This window comes from Chrysemys picta, chromosome 1 (genome assembly GCF_011386835.1).
Source record: "Chrysemys picta bellii isolate R12L10 chromosome 1, ASM1138683v2, whole genome shotgun sequence".
NCBI classification, from domain to species: domain Eukaryota; kingdom Metazoa; phylum Chordata; order Testudines; family Emydidae; genus Chrysemys; species Chrysemys picta.
In genome coordinates, this window is record NC_088791.1 from 87103023 (window position 1) to 87126229 (window position 23207).

The 23207-nt window shown below is 42.3% G+C and overlaps 1 protein-coding gene across 3 annotated transcripts in view; it reads left to right on the forward strand.

Annotated features, from left to right (window-relative positions):
* The window catches only part of SCYL2 (SCY1 like pseudokinase 2), a 56083-nt gene extending 37586 nt beyond the window's left edge, over positions 1–18497 (forward strand). For 2 of the 3 annotated variants that reach the window (XM_005305250.4, XM_065561262.1), the window contains 7 exons: positions 14–146; positions 3988–4106; positions 5513–5613; positions 10325–10391; positions 10818–10907; positions 13655–13774; positions 15950–18497. In XM_005305250.4, the coding sequence (XP_005305307.1) occupies positions 14–146; positions 3988–4106; positions 5513–5613; positions 10325–10391; positions 10818–10907; positions 13655–13774; positions 15950–16600 (1281 nt within the window). In that variant the 3' untranslated portion in view covers positions 16601–18497. Of the gene's footprint in view, positions 1–13; positions 147–3987; positions 4107–5512; positions 5614–10324; positions 10392–10817; positions 10908–13654; positions 13775–15949 lie in introns of those variants that run through there. The other variant, XM_065561264.1, reaches the window with a different exon arrangement.
* The last annotated feature ends 4710 nt before the right edge of the window (positions 18498–23207 follow it).

The window sequence follows — 23207 nt, forward strand, 5'->3', positions numbered from 1 at the left end:
ACATATTTAATAGGTCCGCGTGAACTCCTTAGTGTGCTTAGGAAAGATTTTGGAATATTTGGATAAGTGGTTTGTACTTGATGACATTCTACCCTTTCTACAACAAATTCCATCCAAGGAACCTGCAGTGCTTATGGGAATTTTAGGTAATGAATATTTAATTTCCCTTCTTGTTACGGTTTTGTTGTTGTAATCTCTATATGGCATATTGGAAGTGCTGTATGTGTTCCATAGCTAACAATTTATGTAAAAGCCTATTAGCTGTTTCTGACTTCTCAGAGATTTCCTTTTTGTATTCCCAATGCTCCTCTGTTCTCTATTAGATGTATTTGTAGTCTATGGGCTCAGTTCAGTCACAAGTATCCTCAATAGCTGTTGACCTATGGAGCGTCTATGGGTCCTTTGGTCTCCACAGCTGCAGGGGCTATCTGAATCTGCCTGAGAGCACTATAAATCACTGTCACCTCCTGTTTCCTCTTCAGTAGTTAAATTGTAAAATCTGACTTTCCAAATAGCTTTGCTGTCCAGCAAAGAATCCCCTTACACCGCCCAGTTGCATTTCTCTTAAGCAATTTCTTTCTGGATGCTAATAGTCTGGGTTCTCTGATCCACCACGTTTACTGTGTGACACTTAGGTTATACAAAATGAGCTGAAACTGACTGGAAAATGTTCCAGGAGAATTCCTCCTCTGCAGAGGGGAATCTCCATTGCCATGGGTATCCCCCAGCAAGGGGAGGGGGCAGGTGAGCAGGGGCATATCTGGAGGGGCATATAATGAGGCTCGGCTATGACTGATCTCGGCTGGCTGAGAATAAGGGAGTCATAATTCTCTCCCAGTTGATGTCCCATCTGCACTGTGCCCAAGCTCTGCTCAGACACCGTGGAGAATAAAGCCTTAATTTTGGAATGGTGTGCAAAAATAAACTGTGTAGACCTCTTGGATTATGTAGTCAGACCTCTTGATTAATATAGGCCTAAGCTTCCAGAAGGAACCCCTCCAGAAAGTAAGTAGACCACAACACAAGTAGACACTGCCAAGGGCAGGTCATGAACTCTCAGTATACGGGTGTCACTTGGGTTCAACAGCCACAAGAAGTTACCTTGAGCCACCCAGTTACTCCTTTCTTTTGTTCTGAATGTTAGGAAGTCAAGGTACCATTTGAGTGGGGCTGGGAGCCCTTCCCCCCGAGTTTTGTAGGTGTGCAAGCTCCCAGGTGGAGCTCTTAACTACAGTTAGTACAGAGGTGAAAGTGGGCCAGTACAGCATACCGGTAAGAAGTGGCCACCGGTACAGGCCCGTACACAGCCGATGACAGTGCTTTAACGTAGCTGCCTCTTTTGCCCCCTGCTGTCAGCGGCCCTGATAATAGGGACCCTATCAGCAGGGCCACCAACAGGGTGGGGGCGAAAGCGGCAGCTTCCCCAGAGCCCGGCAATTTAAAAGGGCCCGGGGCTACCGGCCACTGCTACTGCAGCAGTGGCCGGTAGCCCCGGGCCCTTTAAATTGCCGCCGGAGCCCCAGGCAGCATGGGCCGGGCAGCGCTGAAGGGCTGGCTGGGGGAGGCTGACCCCCCAGCCCCGCCCCTTCTCCCCGGGGCCCTGCCCCTTTGGGGGCCCAGAGGTGGGCCCCTGTACTGGTAAACCTTTTATGTTACATTTCACACTAACTCAGGGGTAAAGTAAGTTCTACAGAGGAGAGCTGGGGCAGAGAGTCAGTATTTTGTTTACAGACGCAGGGTGATTAAAGATAAGAAAGGGCTGGTGATTAAATTAAGGATCTGGAAGTTTAGCCTGTAAAACAGGAGTCCCTGGGAAAGTGGGTGGGTAGGAAGGAGAAGAGGTTGTTTTAGAGAGAACATAGCCAAGCCCTCTGAGCCAAGGTTACATTCAGAAAGGGGGGAGATTTGGGGGCATAGGTGAAAAGAAGGGCCCAAACCCAAGGGAAGGGATAGCAGTGGTATAGAGAAGTTCCCACTCTACCTGTGGTACTTATGTGGTTCCATCACCATAGTATCTGAGTGCCTCACACTGTCTAACCTAGTTCTCCTCACACAGCCCTTCGGTGAGGTAGAGCAGTGCTGTTATCCGCATTATACAGAAGGGGCACTGAGGCACACAAAGACTAAAGGCCAGATTTTCAAAGGTATTTAGGCACCTAGTGGGATTCTCAAAAGTGCCTAGAAGGTTAGGTGCTTTGTAAACCCCACTAGATGCCTAGCTGCACCTTTGGTGCCTAAAAGGTTTTGAAACTTTGTCCCTAAGGCACTGGCCTGAGATCATACAGGAAGTCTATGGGGGAAGTAGAACCCAGGTCTTTCAGGGGTAGCTCCCTATCCAGCAGACCAGCCTATCTATCTCCTGCATGCTGCAAAAAAAAGAGGACTCTGATAGATGGAAGGAAAACCAAGGTGGCCAGTTCTCTGAGACTCCAGCAAATGGTCCCAGGTGGCTGGGATGGATGTCATGGCTGACAGCATAAAAAGCAGCACTGAGGTCAGGACGGATGGAGAATGAGAGTCAGATGAGAGGAGATCACTTAACTCCCAAGGGGTGACAGGTTCTGCCCCATGCTGGGTTGTAGAGCAATGGCTGCTGTGAAATTTTACATTTTAAAGAAAAACCATTTTGTTCTGTCATTTTTTGTTCTGAGTTCAAGAAAAGGAAGGAATCAGAAAGTGTCATATAAGTATCAGATGTGTTTATGCCTCAAATTCTTAGGGTTTCAGCTGTATTCAGGCCAATTCCAGAACAACGAACAGAAATTGCATCCACAGAGTCAAAAAAGTCGACTGTTGTTATGACGTTGATTTTGTATTATTCACTGGGGACCATCTGTGTGCTCAGCAGTGTTCAGAATGTGCCAGAAAATGTAATCCCTGCGCCAGTGTGTATAAAATGTGTAGCCCTGGATAAGATTGCTTAGATATTTAAGTATGAAGTGTATAGTTATTAAGCACACGTTAATATCGGTGAGTGGAGGCACTGGTGGCAATAGAAGTTTTACTGAATTAAGGACTAGAAGGTTTGACCCTCCAACTTTCTTTCAAGAGGAAGAGTTGCCCAGAGCTCCTGTGCCTGTTTATTTTCTTTTCCTGCCGGCAGTGTCCCTGATATACCTCAGAAGTCTCAATTTTTTTCTCAACTTTAAAATGTGGAATTTTCTTGGTGTTTGGTTTTAAATATTCTCCTGTGAGAACTGCAACTCAATCACTGTAGTGTTGTGTAGTGTTGTGTTTAAGAGCCTTCTGGAAAGTAACTAGCCTTTAAATGGAAGTAGAACCCCTAGAGCCCCAGGCAGGTGCAGTATAAACTCACAGGGCCTTGGCCTAGTAGGTTGTTTCCAAAGTTAAATGATCAATTCTAAGCTTGGTGAACTGCAAAAAAGTGATAGAAAGTAATCTAGATTTTTCTATGATTGTTTCAATTGTTGAGTCAAAGGTTAGTAACAAAGTAAGAATATATATTCAAATTTTAAACCTAACCAGTGTCTCTTAAGTAACCTGACACAAGGTGTGAGAACATGTTAGTATTAGAGCTGAGTGGGTCTAATATTTATTTAATTCTCTTTTTTTAGATACGGTGCTACTATCTACTAATTTCTAAGTTATTATCTGCCCAAAACCCCGCACAAATCCTAGAGTTTTCAGGTGCCTAAATAGCCCCTGGAATCATGGTTAAAGTCCCCATTTACTCTTCCTCCCCCGCTCCCTCCCCTCACCACCACCACCAGCAAAATCTGAAATGCTTCCCCTGACAGGAAACCCTGTCTTTTTGTGCCCAGACCTTCACCTTTGTTTTTTCTAGTTTTGTGTTTAGTTGCAAATGAATTAGTTTCTTTATGAACAGTTTTTTCTCTGATACTCTGATTTTTGAGTCCTGTGTTCAGTTTTATTATCAGTACATACAGTATGTGTAGTTTTCTTGGAGCTCATTCACAATATTAACCACTAAACTACCGATCTTGCTATTTTAATGTTCTATATCAGGTATTTACAAATGTACATTTACTCATAAGAAGTTGGGAATTACCAAAGAACAACTTGCGGGAAAAGTATTACCCCATCTTATTCCTCTTAGTATTGAGAACAATCTTAATTTCAATCAGGTACGAACTCAGTTTTAATTGTTTTTGCACACTTTTACCTAATGAGCTGGTCTAGAAGGAGATAGTTCTCTGACAAAATAGTTTATATGTTAGTGTATTTCAATGTGACTATAATCAATGATAAAGGCGTCCCATGATACTGTCAGAATTGATAGGCTTAAAGAGCAGTGTTTTGTATAGTGGATCTAGTCAGTAATTCTAATTTAAGATTCTAAATGTGATGTTTTCATCTTTAAGCCTGTTGCATCCATTAGTTATCACTAGATCTTCAGTTTTCCTCTCACTCTATCTTAAATACAATTTTCTCCTAGAATATTTTCACTAATATTTGCCAATAAAATCCAGTGTAGCTTAGTAACTGAATTACCTACCTTCAAATGTAAGAAATTGTCAGCTGACAATCTTGACTTATAGTTAATAAAAGCATGAGAGAGTACGTAGTTCAGAATAACAGCTAAAAGACCTACGTTTACTTTCTGGCATTTTAGAGCATTTCTGGTCTTCTAGCCAGAATGTCAGCACTCGAAAAAGTAAGTAAATATTTCAAACCATGGGACTAAAAATAGAGGAACTGAAGTCAGCATGTCACTTCTCTGACCCATACTCCTTCTACTCATCTGTTGTTTTTACACTATAGACAATGATTTAATCAAGAGACTGACTACAAACCTGTCTGAATTTGCAGATGATTGATGTAAACTATAAACACTATGGAAAAATTTAAACAAGATTAACTCTATAAGGCTGATGGAAAATTTTACATTAGCAAACATATGATACCATTCAAATATGCCACAAAAATATTCAGGACAAAATGTAATGGGGTTTAATCAAAGCATCAGAAACAAAAGGGCCATGGAGTAATATTGCAATGTCTTCTAAATGTCCTGGTAATGTAATTAACCACCTAATTTTAATACAATACAAATCAAAAGCTAGAATGCATTCTTAATGTTTCCACTCGCAGCTTTGTTTGCAAGTGCTGCCAGTAGTGTAGCAATGCAAATATATTGCTGTAAACAAAACAAACAAAAAAAGAAACGTGAATTCCTAAGAGGAAATTTTTAGAAAGTAAATTGGCTAAGTAACACCCCATCTTTTACTTGGAGCTGCCTGAGAGACCCTGTCACTGTCTACTTGCTGTCTACAGTTTCAGCACCACATTACTCTGCTCATAGTGGGGGTATACTACATGCAAAGTAGCAAAAACAGATAATCTTAACAGGCTTTTAGAAAAATTACTTTATCTGTGCATACCTAATATAGGTTTTATAAACATGCTGAACAATTGTTTAAAATTCTATAACTGGATTTCTAGCAATAAATAATGTTAGAATACAATGCATTTTTTTATATATTTACCATCACAATGCAAAATCTTAACTTTTCACCCATTTCCTTTATAGTTCAATTCCTTCATTTCTGTCATAAAAGATATGCTTAGTAGATTGGAGGTTGAACATAAGACCAAACTTGAACAACTTCATATTATGCAAGAACAGCAAAAGTAAGTGTGTGGGTTGTAATGAGGTGTAAGTTCCACCTGTATGAGCAAATGTGAAACATCTCTAGCTGTAGCAGCACATGCAGTAGAGCAGGGATAGGCAACCTTTGGCACGTGGCTCTCCAGGGTAAGCACCCTGGCAGGCCGGGCCGCTTTGTTTACTTGCCGCGTCCACAGGTTCGGCCGATCCCGGCTCCCACTGGCCACGGTTCGCTGCTCCAGGCCAATGGGGGCTGTGGGAAGTGGCACGGGCCGAGGGATGTGCTGGCCACTGCTTCCCGCAGCCCCCATTGGCCTGGAGCGGCAAACCGCGGCCAGTGGGAGTCGCAGTCGGCCAAACCTGCAGACGCAGCAGGTAAACAAATTGGCCCGGTCCGCCAGGGTGCTTACCCTGGCGAGCCGCGTGCCAAAGGTTGCCGATCCCTGCAGTAGAGCCTCGCTAGTTCCTAATTTCGTCATTGATCACTCTCACAAATAGGCAGTCTTATCCATTTCTCTCCTCCCCCCCCCCCCCCCCCCCCACTTTCTCAGCAAAGATTTGAGTCCTGTATTGAGGTCTTGTATTATAACTAAAAAAAAATTCGTTTTATAAAATATAATACTGTACACTTACTGCAAAGTTTTGTAATAAAAATAAACCACATTTGTCAGTGATTTTTTGTTTGTTTGTTTGTTTCTTAGCTTATTCATGCAATATGGTAATCCACTATAGAGCTCCATTATTTAGTATAGTTCTGGAGTATGAAAATATACTTAAACAGTTGGTTTTCAGTAATTGTTGAGGACTGAAAAATTACATTGGAGAAAAATTGAGTTCTTTCAAAAACAAAACTTACTGTGACTCTAGGGATATTGTATGGGATTTACCATGGGTTTAAATCAAATTAAGCTAAACTAACTATACATATCTACTCCTGTTTAGGAGAGAGACAAAGAGTATTTGAAATTGGCATTAAATAACTCACTACAATTTTAAATACTGCCTTTTCTAAGCTATCAGAGGGGTAGCCGTGTTAGTCTGAATCTGTAAAAAGCAACAGAGGGTCCTGTGGCACCTTTGAGACTAACAGAAGTACTGGGAGCATAAGCTTTCGTGGGTAAGAACCTCACTTCTTCAGATGCAAGTAATGGAAATCTCCAGAGGCAGGTATATATCAGTGTGGAGATAACGAGGTTAGTTCAATCAGGGAGGGTGAGGTGCTCTGCTAGCAGTTGAGGTGTGAACACCAAGGGAGGAGAAACTGTTTCTGTAGTTGGATAGCCATTCACAGTCTTTGTTTAATCCTGATCTGATGGTGTCAAATTTGCAAATGAACTGGAGCTCAGCAGTTTCTCTTTGGAGTCTGGTCCTGAAGTTTTTTTGCTGTAAGATGGCTACAGCATCTTTACATCTGCTATTGTGTGGCCAGGGAGGTTGAAGTGTTCTCCTACAGGTTTTTGTATATTGCCATTCCTGATATCTGACTTGTGTCCATTTATCCTCTTGCGTAGTGACTGTCCAGTTTGGCCAATGTACATAGCAGAGGGGCATTGCTGGCATATGATGGCATATATAACATTGGTGGACGTGCAGGTGAATGAGCCGGTGATGTTGTAGCTGATCTGGTTAGGTCCAGTGATGGTGTTGCTGGTGTAGATATGTGGGCAGAGTTGGCATCGAGGTTTGTTGCATGGGTTGGTTCCTGAGTTAGAGTTGTTATGGTGCAGTGCGTGGTTGCTGGTGAGAATATGCTTAAGGTTGGCAGGTTGTCTGTGGGCAAGGACTGGCCTGCCTCCCAAGGTCTGTGAAAGTGAGGGATCATTGTCCAGGATGGGTTGTAGATCACTGATGATGCGTTGGAGAGGTTTAAGCTGAGGACTGTAGGTGATGGCCAGTGGAGTTCTGTTGGTTTCTCTTCTGGGCCTGTCTTGTAGCAGGAGGCTTCTGGGTACACGTCTGGCTCTGTTGATTTGTTTCTTTATTTCCTTGTGTGGGTATCGTAGTTTTGAGAATGCTTGGTGAAGATCTTGTAGGTGTTGGTCTCTGTCTGAGGGGTTGGAGCAGATGCGATTGTACCTCAGTGCTTGGCTGTAGACGATGGATCGTGTGGTGTGACCGGGGTGGAAGCTGGAGGCATGAAGGTAGGCGTAGCGGTCGGTGGGTTTTCGGTATAGGGTGGTGTTAATGTGGCCATCGCTTATTTGTACGGTGGTGTCCAGGAAGTGGACCTCCCGTGTAGATTGGTCCAGGCTGAGGTTGATGGTGGGGTGGAAGCTGTTGAAAGCATGGTGGAATTCTTCCAGGGCCTCCTTCCCAAGGGTCCAGATGATGAAGATGTCATCAATATAGCGTAGGTAGAGAAGGGGCATGAGTGGATGGGAGCTGAGGAAGCGTTGTTCCAGGTCAGCCATAAAAATGTTGGCATATTGTGGGGCCATGCGGGTGCCCATAGCGGTGCCACTGGTCTGGAGGTATATATTGTCACCAAATTTGAAATAATTGTGCGTGAGGATAAAGTCACAGAGCTCAGCAATAAGTTGTGCTGTGTCATCATCAGGGATGCTGTTCCTGACAGCTTGTATTCCATCTGTATGTGGGATGTTTGTGTAGAGAGCCTCTACATCCATGGTGGCTAGGATGGTGTTTTCTGGGAGGTCACCAATGCATTGTAGTTTCCTCAGGAAATCTGTGGTGTCACGGAGATAGCTGGGAGTGCTGGTGGCGTAGGGTCTGAGTAGGGAGTCCACATATCCAGACAGTCCTTCAGTGAGAGTGCCAATGCCCGAGATGATGGGGCGTCCAGGATTTCCAGGTTTGTGGATCTTAGGTAGTAGATAGAATAACCCCGGTCGGGGCTCTAAGGGTATGTTGATTTGTTCCTGTGTTAGTGTAGGGAGTGTCCTGAGTAGATGGTGTAGTTTCTTAGTGTATTCCTCAGTGGGATCTGAGGAAAGCGGCCTGTAGAATTGGGTATTGGAGAGTTGTCTGGCAGCCTCCTTCTGGTAGTCAGACCTGTTCATGATGACAACAGCACCTCCTTTATCAGCCTCTTTGATGATAATGTCAGGGTGGTTTCTGAGGCTGTGGATGGCATTGCGTTCTGCACGACTTAGGTTATGAGGCAAGCGATGTTGTTTTTCCACAATTTCTGCCTGTGCACGTCGGCGGAAGCATTCTATGTATAGGTCCAGACTGTCATTTTGACCCTCAGGAGGAGTCCATGTGGAGTTCTTCTTCCTGTGTTGTTGGTGGGAGGGTATCTGTGTATCAGTGCGCTGTTCAGTGTTATCATGAAAGTATTCTTGGAGTCGGAGGCGGCGAAAGTAGGCTTCCAGATCACCACAGAACTGTATCATGTTCGTGGGGATGCTGGGGCAAAAGGAGAGTCCCCGAGATAGGACAGACTCTTCTGCTGGGTTGAGTGTGTAGCTGGATAAATTGACGATATTGCTGGGTGAGTTAGGGGTACCCCTGTTGCGGCCCCATGTGGCAGGTAGGATTTTAGACAGCTTACGGTCCTTTTTCCTTTGTAGAGAGGTGAAGTGTGTAATGTAGATCTCCTGTCTTATTTTAGTAAAGTCCGTTTGTGTGGAGGGTTGGTTATTTATGAGAGTCTCCAGGTTGGAGAGCTCTTTCTTGATGTTTTTCTGTTTGCTGTATAGGATGCTGATCAGGTGGTTCCTCAGTTTCTTTGATAACGTATGGCATAATCTCTCACTGTGGTCTGTGCAGTATGTAGATAGCAAAGGATTTTTCACCTTCAGTCCATTTGGTATGATGTCCATCTGTTTGCATTTGGAAAGGAAGATGATATCTGTCTGTATTTGTGATATCTGCCAGTCCTTGCCCACAGACAACCTGCCAACCTTAAGCATATTCTCACCAGCAACCACGCACCGCACCATAACAACTCTAACTCAGGAACCAACCCATGCAACAAACCTCGATGCCAACTCTGCCCACATATCTACACCAGCAACACCATCACTGGACCTAACCAGATCAGCTACAACATCACCGGCTCATTCACCTGCACGTCCACCAATGTTATATATGCCATCATATGCCAGCAATGCCCCTCTGCTGTGTACATTGGCCAAACTGGACGGTCACTACGCAAGAGGATAAATGGACACAAGTCAGATATCAGGAATGGCAATATACAAAAACCTGTAGGAGAACACTTCAACCTCCCTGGCCACACAATAGCAGATGTAAAGGTTGCCATCTTACAGCAAAAAAACTTCAGGACCAGACTCCAAAGAGAAACTGCTGAGCTCCAGTTCATTTGCAAATTTGACACCATCAGATCAGGATTAAACAAAGACTGTGAATGGCTATCCAACTACAGAAACAGTTTCTCCTCCCTTGGTGTTCACACCTCAACTGCTAGCAGAGCACCTCACCCTCCCTGATTGAACTAACCTCGTTATCTCCACACTGATATATACCTGCCTCTGGAGATTTCCATTACTTGCATCTGAAGAAGTGAGGTTCTTACCCACGAAAGCTTATGCTCCCAGTACTTCTGTTAGTCTCAAAGGTGCCACAGGACCCTCTGTTGCTTTTCTAAGCTGTCTCTCATGCATGTGCGCTCACTCTAAATACAACAGTGTTGTGATAAGAAAAGTTTTCTTCTGTGTTAATTCTCTTAGAATTATGAACTTTGCTGAATTAGGGTCATTGCTTTGACTGGGAGCCATCTTTTTGTAATATTTGTACTCTGTACTACAGATCTTTGGATATAACTAATCAAATGAACGTATCTGAAGAGACAAAATCTAATAGTACAGGTAATCAGGTAAGAGACAATATTTTGCATTGGTTACCCACAGGAATCAAATTTGAAATTATCTCTACAATATTTGGTTTCTTAATCATAAATTACAAAATTTAAAATTTTTTGAAGAATTCAGATTTAAATCCCATATTTAAAGGATTCCATTTTTAAATAAGCCATCATGGTGTTCCACTTGAGAAATTTCAAAGATGCGATGCGATGCGCCTGTCAGAAGCTTTCTGCAATATAGTCAGTAAATTTCTTCAGTCTCTCCAAGGCTTTGCATATATTTAAGCCTGTGTCGTGCCTTTTGAATGCTGATAACTACAGTGTTTCTTTTCTCTCCTTAATCAAACATCTTTGAAATTTCTCAAGTGGAACACCATGATGGCTTATTTAAAAAAAAAATTAAAATTGTTCATGGATAATCTTTTTCAATTTAAACAGATTGACAAGATGTTTAACAATACTGGAAATGACGTTCCAACTAGTGGATCAGATAGTAAAGAAAATGGGCTGTCATCAAAACAGAAAAAGGTAAGCTCTTTTTCTGAAGGTGTTTTATTATGTAAATACCTTGTGTAAAAGGCAAATATGTTGAAAGCCAAAGGCCTGTGTTGTACGAAAAAGTATGCAGGTAAACACTTGTATATTTTAATGCTTAAAGAGAATAACTGACCAGTTGTGCTCAGCACTGCACTCTGAATGTCCACATGGTGAGGAGCATTGAAAAATGTTTAAATTCTTCATTATGTTCCTGAGTCTCTTTGAAACAGTTTTGTTGATAACTGATATTGTTTGTGACACAAGCAGTATAGGCAGCAAGTAATATTGTCAACTAGTTTCTTTCCTACTTCACCACCAACAAAACTTTATAGCAAAATGTAGTTAGTTGATTTGCATTTTCTATTACAGTAACTCCTCACTTAAAGTTGTCCCAGTTAATGTTGTTTCGTTGTTACGTTGCTGATCAATTAGGGAACATGCTTGTTTAAAGTTGTGTAATGCTCCCTTCTAAGGTCGTTTGGCAGCCGCCTGCTTTGTCTACTCTTGCAGGAAGAGCAGCCCGTTGCAGCTAGCTGGTGGGGGCTTGGAACCAGGGTGGACTGGCAGCCCCCTATCAGCTTCACCTATCAGCTCCCCTAAGTTCCCTGTGCAGCAGCTGCCTGCAGTTCAGCTGTGTCCCTCCCCCCACTGCCATGTGCTGTTCCTGCCTTCTGTTAATTTGTTTGTAGTGTTGTAGTAGCCATGTTGGTCACAGAGAGACAAGATACAGTAACTCCTCACTTAACATAGTAGTTTATGTTCCTGAAAAATGCAACTTTAAGCGAAACGATGTTAAGCGAATCCAGTTTCCCCATAAGAATTAATGTAAATGAGGCGGTTAGGTTCCAGGGAAATTTTTTTTCACTGGACAAAAGAATATATATATTAGACACACACAGTATAAGTTTTAAACAAACAATTTAATACTGGTACACAGTGATGATGATTGTGAAGCTTGATTGAGGTGGAGGAGTCAGAGGGTGGGATATTTCCGTTCCTGCTAAATGATGAACTAGCAATTGGCTGAGCCCTCAAGGGTTAAAATTCTCACTCTACAAGGCAGCAGGAATGGAGGGAGATATACGTATTTCCCTTAAGTATATTACCATGTTAATTAGATCAGCTTGCTGAGACTGCAGCCCTGGTGTGTCCCACCTGCTCTGTGGAAGATGGGGTAAGCGGGGTGCAGGAGCAGGGGGGAGGGAGACACCCTGACATTAGCCCCCCTCTTCCTTCCCTACACTCCCCCCCCCCCCCCCCCCGGCAAAGCAAGCAGGAGTCTTGGGGAGCAGCTCCAAGGCAGAGGGCAGGAGCAGCACATGGCAGTGGGGGGAGGGACACAGCTGAACTGCAGGCAGCTGCTGCACAGGGAACTTAGGGAAGCGGGGAGCTGATGGGGGGGCTGCCAGTCTACCCTGGTTCCAAGCCCCCGCCAGCTAGCTGCAATGGGCTGCTCTTCCTGCAAGCAGTAGACAAAGCAGGCAGCTGCCAAACGACCTTAGAAGGGAGCATTACGCAACCTTAAACGAGCATGTTCCCTAATTGATCAGCAACGTAACAACAAAACGTTAACCGGGACGACTTTAAATGAGGAGTGACTGTAGGGAAGAAAATAAAAACTACAGAGTTCTTTTTCAGGTCTGGGGAAAGAAGTCAGAGTGCCAACTGTTAATTTATATTTTGCCCATATGCTCTGATTTCTTAGCCGCAGACACTCTGATTTCTTTCATCAGACCCGAAGAACTCTGTGTAGGTCAAAACTTGTACCTTCCAGCAACAGAAGTTGGTCCAGTAAAAGATATTACCTTACCTACCTTGTCTCTGTTATATTAATCAGGGCCGGCTTTAGGCCGATTCCCCCATTCTGGCCCTGCGCCTAAGAGAGCCCCGCGCCCTAAAGAAGAGCCCCTAACTTAGGCGCCTTTTTAATTTTTACTCACCCGTCAGCGGTCTGGATCTGCAGCGGCACTTCGGCGGCGAGTCCTTCACTTGCTCCAGGTCTTCGGAGGCATTTCGGGGGCGCGTCCTTCAGTGCCACGGAAGACCCGGAGTGAGTGAAGGACCCACCGCCGAAGTGCCGCTGAAGACCCGGACCGCTGCCGGGTATTCGAAGCGGGACCCGCACTTCCTAAAGCTGGCCCTGATATTAATGACACACTGATGAGACTCAAATGACAATCCACAGATTCAAACTTAATTTTACAGTAAATTGGTAGTTTAGATTTTGCTATCAACTACACATACATTATTCTCAAGGAACACCAATTCTTCCAAGAAACACCAATTACAATGACTTCATAATGTTTTTGTCAGATTATATTAGCTGATATTTCTCATTTATTCCTTGAAATAGAATACCTACATAAAATATGTTGAGTTTTTTTAAAACCCAGCAAATTATGGGTCAGAGGTAAGGCAACTGTGTTGTGATGAAATAGTCATTTCTTCATAGTCAATAAGAAATTATGTGAGCAGTGTTAATTTTATGATACCCTTAACAATTCATTTCCTTGCTTTTTAACTACTTGGGTTTTCTAAATGTGATAAGTTTTTATGATAAGTTTTTGTCACTTAGCAACATTAGCCAGTTTTGAAATGAAGTTTATTTTTGGAATAAAAAGTATGTACTGTATCATTAAACAGCTAGCACTGTCATTTAGATTTAATATATTATAAATTAGGTAACTAGTCATGAGACATACTATCCAGTGTTAATGCTAATGCTTTGTGTTTTAAAGGTGTCACTTACACTTGAAGAGAAGCAAAAGTTAGCAAAAGAGCAAGAACAGGCACAAAAATTGAAAAACCAGCAACCACTTAAGCCTCAATCACATGCAATCATAGCTCCAGTCAAACAGGTGAGAAAAGATCTCTACTGAACAGTTTCCATGGTAACCTTGCCCCTACCTCCTTGCAAGTACTGTATGTTTTATAAAAGTGATCATTTCTATGTCTTACCTTCTTGATTTACTGACATCCCCCACTCCCCATTTTCAGTGGTGTCAGTACTATAGAGTCAATGTAGCTAAATAATAACAAATTGTGTTATGTTCTGCCCAGTGCCTCAACAGCAATATTAACAATATTTATTATTTATGACACAGTAGTGTCCAGAGGCAATGTCATGATTTGGAGTCCCATTATTCTAGTTACAATACAAGCTTACAGGAAGACAGTCTCTGCCCCAAAGAGCTTACAGCCTAAATAGATAAAGATAAAGGGGGGGAGGAGGACAGGAATGCATCACATAAGCAAAGCAGAGTGGTGGTTTGCATGCTGTTCATTACACTTTTTTTAGTCGTGTCTGTGTAAGGTAGGAGGAAATGAGTTAGCAAGTGTGAAGGAATAGGAGACTGGATAGAAGGATGGGAGATATTTAAGGATAAAGGATCAAAAAGGTGATTAGGAAAGAGGGAGGACAGAAGGGCAAGGAGCATGGAGGGTAGGTAGAGCAAGGCTGGCATCAGAGGGATTCTGATGAAGATGAGATTGGAGCACATAGTCACTCAGTAAAGGAAAGAATGCCTGTAGATGAGCCTATAAAAGCAAAGCCTGATGATATCACTGACAGTGGCAGATTTAGAGTTCATGGGGCCCTGTGCACAGCTTCATTTTCAGGCGCACCCTTCTCCCCCTCAGGACCCAGCCAAGAAAAAGAACATTCTCTTATCTTCTCTCCCCTCCCCCCCCATTTTTTCATTTTTTTTTCTTCATACTCATTCTATATTATAAGTAATGGGAAGTAAATGAAAATAAAGTGAGGTACCTTGACTGGGGCAGGGGGTTGGGGTGCAGGAGGGGCTGCGTGGGGTGGGCTCTGGGAGGAAGTTTGGGTGCGGGGTGCAGGCTCTGGGCTGGGACAGGGGATTGGGAAGCGGGAGGGGAGCGGTGCTTACCTTGGGCGGCGTGGCTCCCAAAGCAACCAGCCCACGCACTCCTCCGGCAGCGGCTCCTAGGTCGGGGGGGGGGGGGGGAGAGGGGAGGGAAGGGAAGGGGCCAGTGGGTCTCTGAGCACTGCTACCCGCAGGTGCCGCCCCCGCAGCTCCCATTGGGCCACAGTTCCCAGCCACTGGGAGCTGCGGAGTTGGCACTCGGGGCGGGGGACGGATGGACGGGGACACACACACACACACACACACACACGGGCCACAGGGACATGCGGGCCGCTTACGGGAGCGATGCAGCACGGAGGGAGGGAGGCAGAGCTGGCAGGGAGCTGCCTTAGCCCTGCTGCTGGCACATCTCTGCGTGCCCCTTGGCGGGAGGGGAACAGTGGGTCTCTGTGCGTGGGCAGAGCTCCCTTCCCTCCTCTGCCAGGGGCGTGCAGAGACGTGCCAGCAGCCGTCCACTTCTAGGAGCAGCATGGGGCCACCGGCCACCGCATGCGAGCAGCCTGCCCGCCTGAGCCCTGCTGCGCTGCCAGGACAAATAACTGGGGACAGGTTGTCAGATATTTGTCCTGCATTTTGTGGGGGCCCCTGTCGTTGGGGGCCCCATGCCACCACACGGTTTGTTTCATGGTAAATCCGCTCCTGATCACTGATGTCCTGAGGGATTGTGAAAGCCTCTTCTGGCACAGAAATCTGGTTGCTGGGTGCTTACAGTATCTCCTGGAAGAATCAACAGAGGGTCCTGTGGCACCTTTGAGACTAACAGAAGTATAGGGAGCATAAGCTTTCGTGGGTAAGAACCTCACTTCTTCAGATGCAAGTAATGGAAATCTCCAGAGGCAGGTATAAATCAGTGTGGAGATAACGAGGTTAGTTCAATCAGGGAGGGTGAGGTGCTCTGCTAGCAGTTGAGGTGTGAACACCAAGGGAGAAGAAACTGCTTCTGTAGTTGGATAGCCATTCACAGTCTTTGTTTAATCCTGATCTGATGGTGTCAAATTTGCAAATGAACTGGAGCTCAGCAGTTTCTCTTTGGAGTCTGGACTCCAAAGAGAAACTCCAGACTCCAAAGCAATGTAATAAAGTGTTGCTAGTGTGTCTGTAAGCAGCAAAAGCATGTAACTACACTTGTATATTTTGCAGACAAAGGACTTGACAGATACCTTGATAGATAATATGTCGTCTTTGACCAGCCATTCCATCAGCAAACCTAAAGTTGCTTCTTCAAGTAGCTTCTCTTCTGTCCCATCTATGGGTGTTGGAATGGGATTTTTATCACCTGTTGACAGCACAAAGAGAAACATAGCAAATGGACTAAATACTAATATGGGATTTCAGACTTCTGGATTCAGCCTTGGGGCAGGTACTACAAACCAGAATTTCTTCAGTAGTCCAACTGCAACTGGAATGGCCAAGATGAACATGGTACCAACTGCCAACATGCCAAACTACAGCCCTGTGAGTGCTACATCTGGAATCTCACAGCCGACACAACACAACAGATCCCCAGACTTGTCTGCTTTAGATAGTCTTTTTGGTCCTCAAAAACCCAAAGTTAGTATGAACCAATTGTCACAACAAAAACCAAACCAGTGGCTTACTCAATTTGTACCCCCTCAAGGTTCCCCGGGTGCAAGCAGTTCTGTTTTGGGACCACAGATGAACACTCTAGGACAACCTGGTTTTGGTATGCAGGGTAATCCTTTCTTTAACCCTCAGAACTTTGCACAGCCAACAAACACCATGACAAACAGCAGTTCAGCTAGCAATGACTTAAAAGATCTTTTTGGGTAAAATGTCTTGCTTTCTTTTTCAAAGATTGATACAATTTGAATGATGGGTAAGCTGATTAACATCTTTGTATGATTGGTAAAAATTTGACTTGGGGAAACTTTCCACCTAGCAAAATAAAGACTTGTACTGGAAAAAGATTTTGTTTTCAGGCTGACCTGGTAATGCAATAGAATCTCATAATTGTCAAGTTGTCTTATGTGATAAATAATCTTGGCCCTTTTTCCCCAACTTCAGGGTTTTAAGTCAGGCTACATCAATCTGCATACATCCATGCACAAAGCAGAAGCTAAATATTTCATAATTGTTCAGAGATTTGTTCCAAATAGATTTGGATTTGTGTAGTTTTACTCCATAAATTGAACAAAAATGGTTAAATTGTAATAAGCTAATTTATATTGTTTAGTGCCCCCACAATATGCAAGTCTCTGTTCAATGTGTGCTAAATCCTGATGTGGTGTTGATTTGGATATCCTAAATTTGGCATGACCCTGAGTTGTACTATGACACACCATGGGATTACACTGCATCTAATTGTCTGCTTCTTTTAGCCATGTTGAATGAAAATGTCTCTAATCATGTATAAGAGACTAAGGTTTTGAAGGGAAATGTTTTGGCTTTCACTTTATCTTGTTAGAGAGTAAGAAGGATTAATACAGCAGTAGTGTTCAACAAGAGTAAAGTGATAATGGTTATCATTCTAATTCTCATTAAAACAGAATGGAGATTTGGGAGTGAAATTGTGATATTAACTCCTAAGCAATATCCAGTTTAGGACACAGAAAAGCACTGCTCCAATAGTCATGCTAGATTATAACTTGCTCCATGATTTTTGATTCCCGATTTTCAGCACCACAGTAAGAGCCATGTACCATTGATGTTAAGCCTTTCTAAATCCTGCTTAAAACATGGCGGGTAACTTAGTCAATCATGTATGTTGTAAGTGAAATATTTCTGTGTTTTAGTGGCTAAGACGATCTGCCTCAAAATTGGATATAGTTTGCGTAGTTACATGGAAACATTTTGGGTCACTTAACATTTTCCATCTGTATTAGAGGAGACTGAAGAGGACTGCTCAAAACTAGTGAAAAAGCAGTCTGCCATGATTGCCTTGATTTAAAATAAACAATTACTCAGATTTTTTGCTGTCAAACTCTTATGAAGGACAAATGCATATGACGTGAATTCTCAAGCAAAACTGTAAGCACTAGATTTGGTGACTAGATAACTATTTTAAATCCTTTTAATGTATTGCTCCAAATTTAATAAAGTTCTCCAGAAAATTAAGCAGTAGTTTCTTCTGCTTCCAAACAGGTAGATGTTCAGCTTGCCCATGATAGAATCTCTGGTCTGACAGTTACTACAGTTTGGTTTTAACTCTTTCCTAGGAAATTCAGGAACCTTCTTGTGTAATATTTAGAAGACTGGCTATTTTGAGAAGGAAAGAACTAGTTAACTCTTTTTTTTTTTTTTTTTTTATAGAAAACTTGTACTTTATTTTTCAAAGCCTTTTGCTGATGAAATTGTTCTTTCATTTGCTGCTTAAGAAACCAAAGGGCCTTATGCTGTAAATGTGACTTGTATTTTGTTAAATTATATTTCCACAGTTTTAAGCGGTAAAAACGTTAACTGTGTCTTTTTAAAAAAAAAACTGTATTATAACTACTGCCTTAGTCCTTTTGTTTTAAAATATCTGGGACCAGTGGGAATTTTTTTTTTTAAATGCACATTGTATGTGCTGTTATATTTTTGGTAGATATTGTAGGTTACATTGAATTAGCAGCATAATTTAAATGCGTTACTAGGACTACTGAATGTTTGATACATATATGGTTAATAACATTCTATACTGTGGGTGATCCTAATGTCTTTTTTTATATAAATCAACTTGCACATCTGATTTCTGAGAGATGTACTTTATTAGGGCAATCTAAGGCAAGACTTTGAAGAATTACTTGAGTCTGCATTCTCCTGAATTATGTGGGAAATAAAACAGTGTTAAAAAATTACCACTGTTAATACAGTTTATTGTAAAATCTCATATCCATGGTAGAGATGCACTCAAGCCAAAAAATTCTAATCTGGATTTTGACCACTCCTGTGCTCGTGACCGTCCCACACATAGAGTTTGGGGGCATTAGGATTTTGATTCAGCCTATTAGAGAGAGGGGACAGTTGCAAAATTTGGAATTTTGGGTCCATGGTTTTAGTTGGGCCAATCTCCAATTCAAAGTATAGGGTAGTTCTTTGTAAACTATTTTTATGCTCTGTAGGGTTTATTTGAGAGAGAGAGAGAGAGAGAGAGAGAGAGACTGTACCAGAGGTAATATACTGGATAAATGTTTCTGTCTGGCTTGAATAATTTGAAATTTTTTTGGTGCAACACTTTGGTGCAAAATTTGTTTCCCTGTGAAATGAGGCATAGCTTCCAAAATCCCCAGAGTTCTATGCCTCCGAAATGCTTCTTGGGCTCTGTAACAACAGGGATTGTTTACGAAGCTGACTCTATCTCCAGCTGCTTTTGCTCACCCCCAAGCACAATGAAGGGTTGAACTGCAGACAGTAGTATAGCATGCAGTCTAAGTTAATACTACTGGATCAGCAATAACCTATATATCTGGAATCCGCAGAGGTATTAGGAAGGGATAGGGGAGAAATACAGAGACAATGTTACAGAAGATGGCCATGCCTCAGGCCTGCCATTTTCCTAGTGAAGGAGGGACTTCCATGGGTTCAAAGGTAAGTTGGGAAGATGGGTCACACCTATACTGCCCCTTCTTTATTTTCTGTATCTGTTTTTTTTCTCTCTCTCTCTCTCCATGCATTTAGCCCTCAAATAGAATGGAGATTTGCTTTGAAATTGATATTCGCTCTAGGCAATGTGTAGAAAATATTCATATTTGTTTCACCAAAATAATCATGCACTGGTGTTGTGTTGCCTTGAACAATAATCCAGGTTTTACATTTCTGCCCTTCACACTGAAATGAACTTAAAAAATATGTGCAAACATTGCATGCATCAAGTACATTTGTTTATGTAACTCCCCAATCCTGCACTTAAATCTGTGTGATCAGACCTCCATTGACTGCAATAGAGTTCTGCATGGGTCTGGCTCTTAGTTGAGGATTGCAGTCCAGATGTGTCGTAACTCGTATTTGTTAGAACTGAAAATTGGACTGAATATATCAAAGCAAAAAAGGGATGAGGAAGCAAGTTTCCTTTTGATCCACTTCACTGCCACTTTTTTAGTGTAAAAGACAAAATATAAACACTGGGGAAATATAGATGCATTTCCTCTGTGTGTGAGCATTAGTTGTCGTCCTGCTATTCTGCCATGCAGTATAAATTAGTGACTATAAACCTATTCATAGGCTTCTGGTTCAGACCCTTTTGTACTCTGGAGAATTCTGTGAAAAACAAACAAAATCAGTAAAACAAATTAGCCTTTTAAATGGGGCCACAGTATTTAACGGCTTGAAGAACTTGCTCAACTGGGACTGGCAGAAAGTTTGCCTGGACAAGTGAGCTGAGTGGGGGCCATGGAACTGCCGACTCCTTTCCTGGGAGGGTGGGAGCTGAGTAGCTCCTGAGCTGATATCTTTTTCTGGAATCCCAGAGTGGAAGTGGGGAACAGAGCTGCTGCTGCTTTTCCCCTAAGGGTGGGGGATATGGAGTGGAGCTGCCTATGTGGAAGACCAAGGACCTCTTGCATATGTAGAAGGGTAGTAGCATCCGAGGAGCCTTGCAAAAAGGTACTGAGCATCCATTATTGAAAAGGAGGGCAAATTTAATTGGGGGAGTGGGTAGGGTATCAGTTGACTATGGGGGGCACAGTTGGCTGTTGTGAGGGAGGGAAGATGTGGTAATGTGAACGAAACAGGTGTGTTCTTGGGTCTTGAGGGGTTTGACAGTACAGGTACTTTATACTAAGGCTCAGCAGGCTTGGTCTTTGGACAAATAGGTGTCAAATATTTCAATTTTTGTATTGAAACACAGTTGTTGTTTTTTCTTTAAAGTCTTGTCTTCCTAGGGACCTACACTGTTGTGACACATTATTTTGGAGCTTTCTTAAATACTGCATTTGTCTTTGTAAGAAATGAAAATATGGCAAGGGAAAGATTCATTTGCTGCTGATTTTGTATCATACTTTGTATGTACGTGTATTTAGATGCCATGATACCACTTGTCTTGGTTACATTTCACAGTGAGATCAAAAATGAAATGTGAGAGTATAGATTGAAGTCAAATTTCACCCATCTTCCAGGTAAAAAAAGGATGATTTTCTTTCTCTGCGTTACGATTCGTGTGTGTAAATGTGTTTAATATGCCAATATCTACCTGAATTGCAGAAGAAAGGGAATAGAGTTTCTTCCTAAAATAAGCATATGAACACTTGATCTCAATCTTGGACTTGAGAAGTAACTTCTTTGTGGTGTTTTTGAGTTGATTGGCTTGTGCAGTTCAAGGTTAAAGAAATGCCCTGTTAAAATGTTTGTGTGTTTGTAACCCTGTGTCCATTTTATGTTTGTTCTCTGCAGTGTGAGATTCATTTTATTTACTGATCATTTCTGTTTTGAAACAGCTTTCCGGGTAAATTCTCCCAAACTATCTGGTTTGCAATGAGATTCTGCTTTGTACCTCTCATTCCAATAGGATTTGACTGATGTACAAGGAAGTCACAGGAGACATTAGAGACTAGGATTAGTACCCCCAAGTCCCCTTAACGTTCCAGTCCTTGCAACAAAAATCAATAGAATAAATGGGTCCCTGATATTGAATTGGAAGTGGTTTGTTCTCATAAGTGCTAAAATTCAGGCAGTTCTAACCACTGTACAGATCTTCAGGCTTGAAGTTGTAAATCAAAACTGCTTTAATGTATTATAGTGAACTCGGGCCTTGGGCAGGATATTTAATAGAGTATTTGTTTACTTGTCTAATTGTACAGTCTGTATTTAGTGGCAGTTTTATGTTTAGACTGTAAAGCATTAAAATTCTCATGAAGTGTGTAAAGTGATGTTACTATAGTGTCAGCTGCAATTCACGATCAGCAGAACTGTCATAGCATGACATTGTATTTTGGTTTATTGGTCATCACAGTTCTTCAACAATAAATTTATTCTTGTATCAACTTTTAGATTGGTAATCCTAAAAAAATGTAAAATGCACAATGAGTTTAAAGAAATTCATACCACTTTGTACTGTGAATGAAAATGGTGTAGTTTTGAAATCTGAACGAGGTTGCTTACTAAAATAAATGAATTTTTCATATTTTCATGTTGGAAGTAAAAGTGAATATTTTTATTCCCAGCATTCCATAAAAGCAAGCAATGCGAACCTGTGTGGAAAACTTTAATTATCACACTTCTGTTTGCACTGCAATTGATCCAATTAGAAGGGCATAATACAACCCCGGAATGATGATTAGTCCTGGATTCAGTTTTCCTTCAAGGGGTTGCTGCTGAGGCACCTATGGATTTGGAGCACATGTTGCACACATGCACAGAATGGACATCATGAGATGCAGCAAAGAGCCAGAGAAGTTTGAAGGATCACAGCCAATCTTTGGAAAACATTCACGAATATTAAAACTTTAAAATTAGCATTTAATTTGTGTGTGTCCTCTTGCCATCACTGCATATTAATAAGAGCCATATTCTGTCATCTGTCTTCCCAATGCAAAATTTCTATTGATATTGTTGCTCCTTTTGATCTAAGCAGGTAGCCAGTATTTGGGTCCTTGGGGGTTCTTTCTGTTATCAGGAGAAATTAATGAAAGTCCAGGTATTTGAGTATATTCTTTATAAATAACAGGATTGCACCAACAAAGTCCTATTTCCCTAAACACAGCAGAAGCAAACAAGAGCCCATTTGCTTGCTTACAATTCCAAGTCTCTTTCCAGCCAGCACACTGTCCAATAAAATCTCACTCAGTGGCTTCCTCTCAGGGCTTCTCTGGCTGTCTCCTGGCTTTTTCTGGTGGCTCTCTGCTTCTCATGTATACAATCCCTGGCTTTGCAATCAGCCCTCAGGAAAAACCTCTCTTCTCCTGTTGTTTAGGGATTGTCTACACATACAGCTGCAACCAGTGCTGGTATATTGTGTTCAACTCTGATGTCCGCAATTCAAGAAGGATGTTAATAAATTGGATTAGAAAACATGCTTTGTAGAGACTCAGTAAATTCAATCTATTTAGCTTAACAAGGAGAAAGTTTAAGGGGGGACTTCATTACAGGCTATAAGTGTCTACATGGGGGAAACTACTTGATAACGGGGGTTTTCAATCTATAACAATCCAATGGCTGGAAGTTGAAGCTAGACAAATTCAGATGGGAAATCAGCTGTAAATTTTTAAGTGAGGGTAATTAACCATTGCAACAATTTTCCAAGCATCATGGTGGACTCTCCATCACTCAGTTTTTAAATCGACATTAGATGTTTTTCTAAAGGATATGCTCTAGGAAGTATTTCGGAAAAGTTCTATGGCCTGTGTTATGCAGGCAATCAGACTACTCAATGGTTCTCAAACTGTGGATAGTGTCTTCATTTTAATGGAGTCTCCAAGACTGGTGTTAAACTTGCTGGGGCCAGGGACTCAAGCCCTAGCCCCAC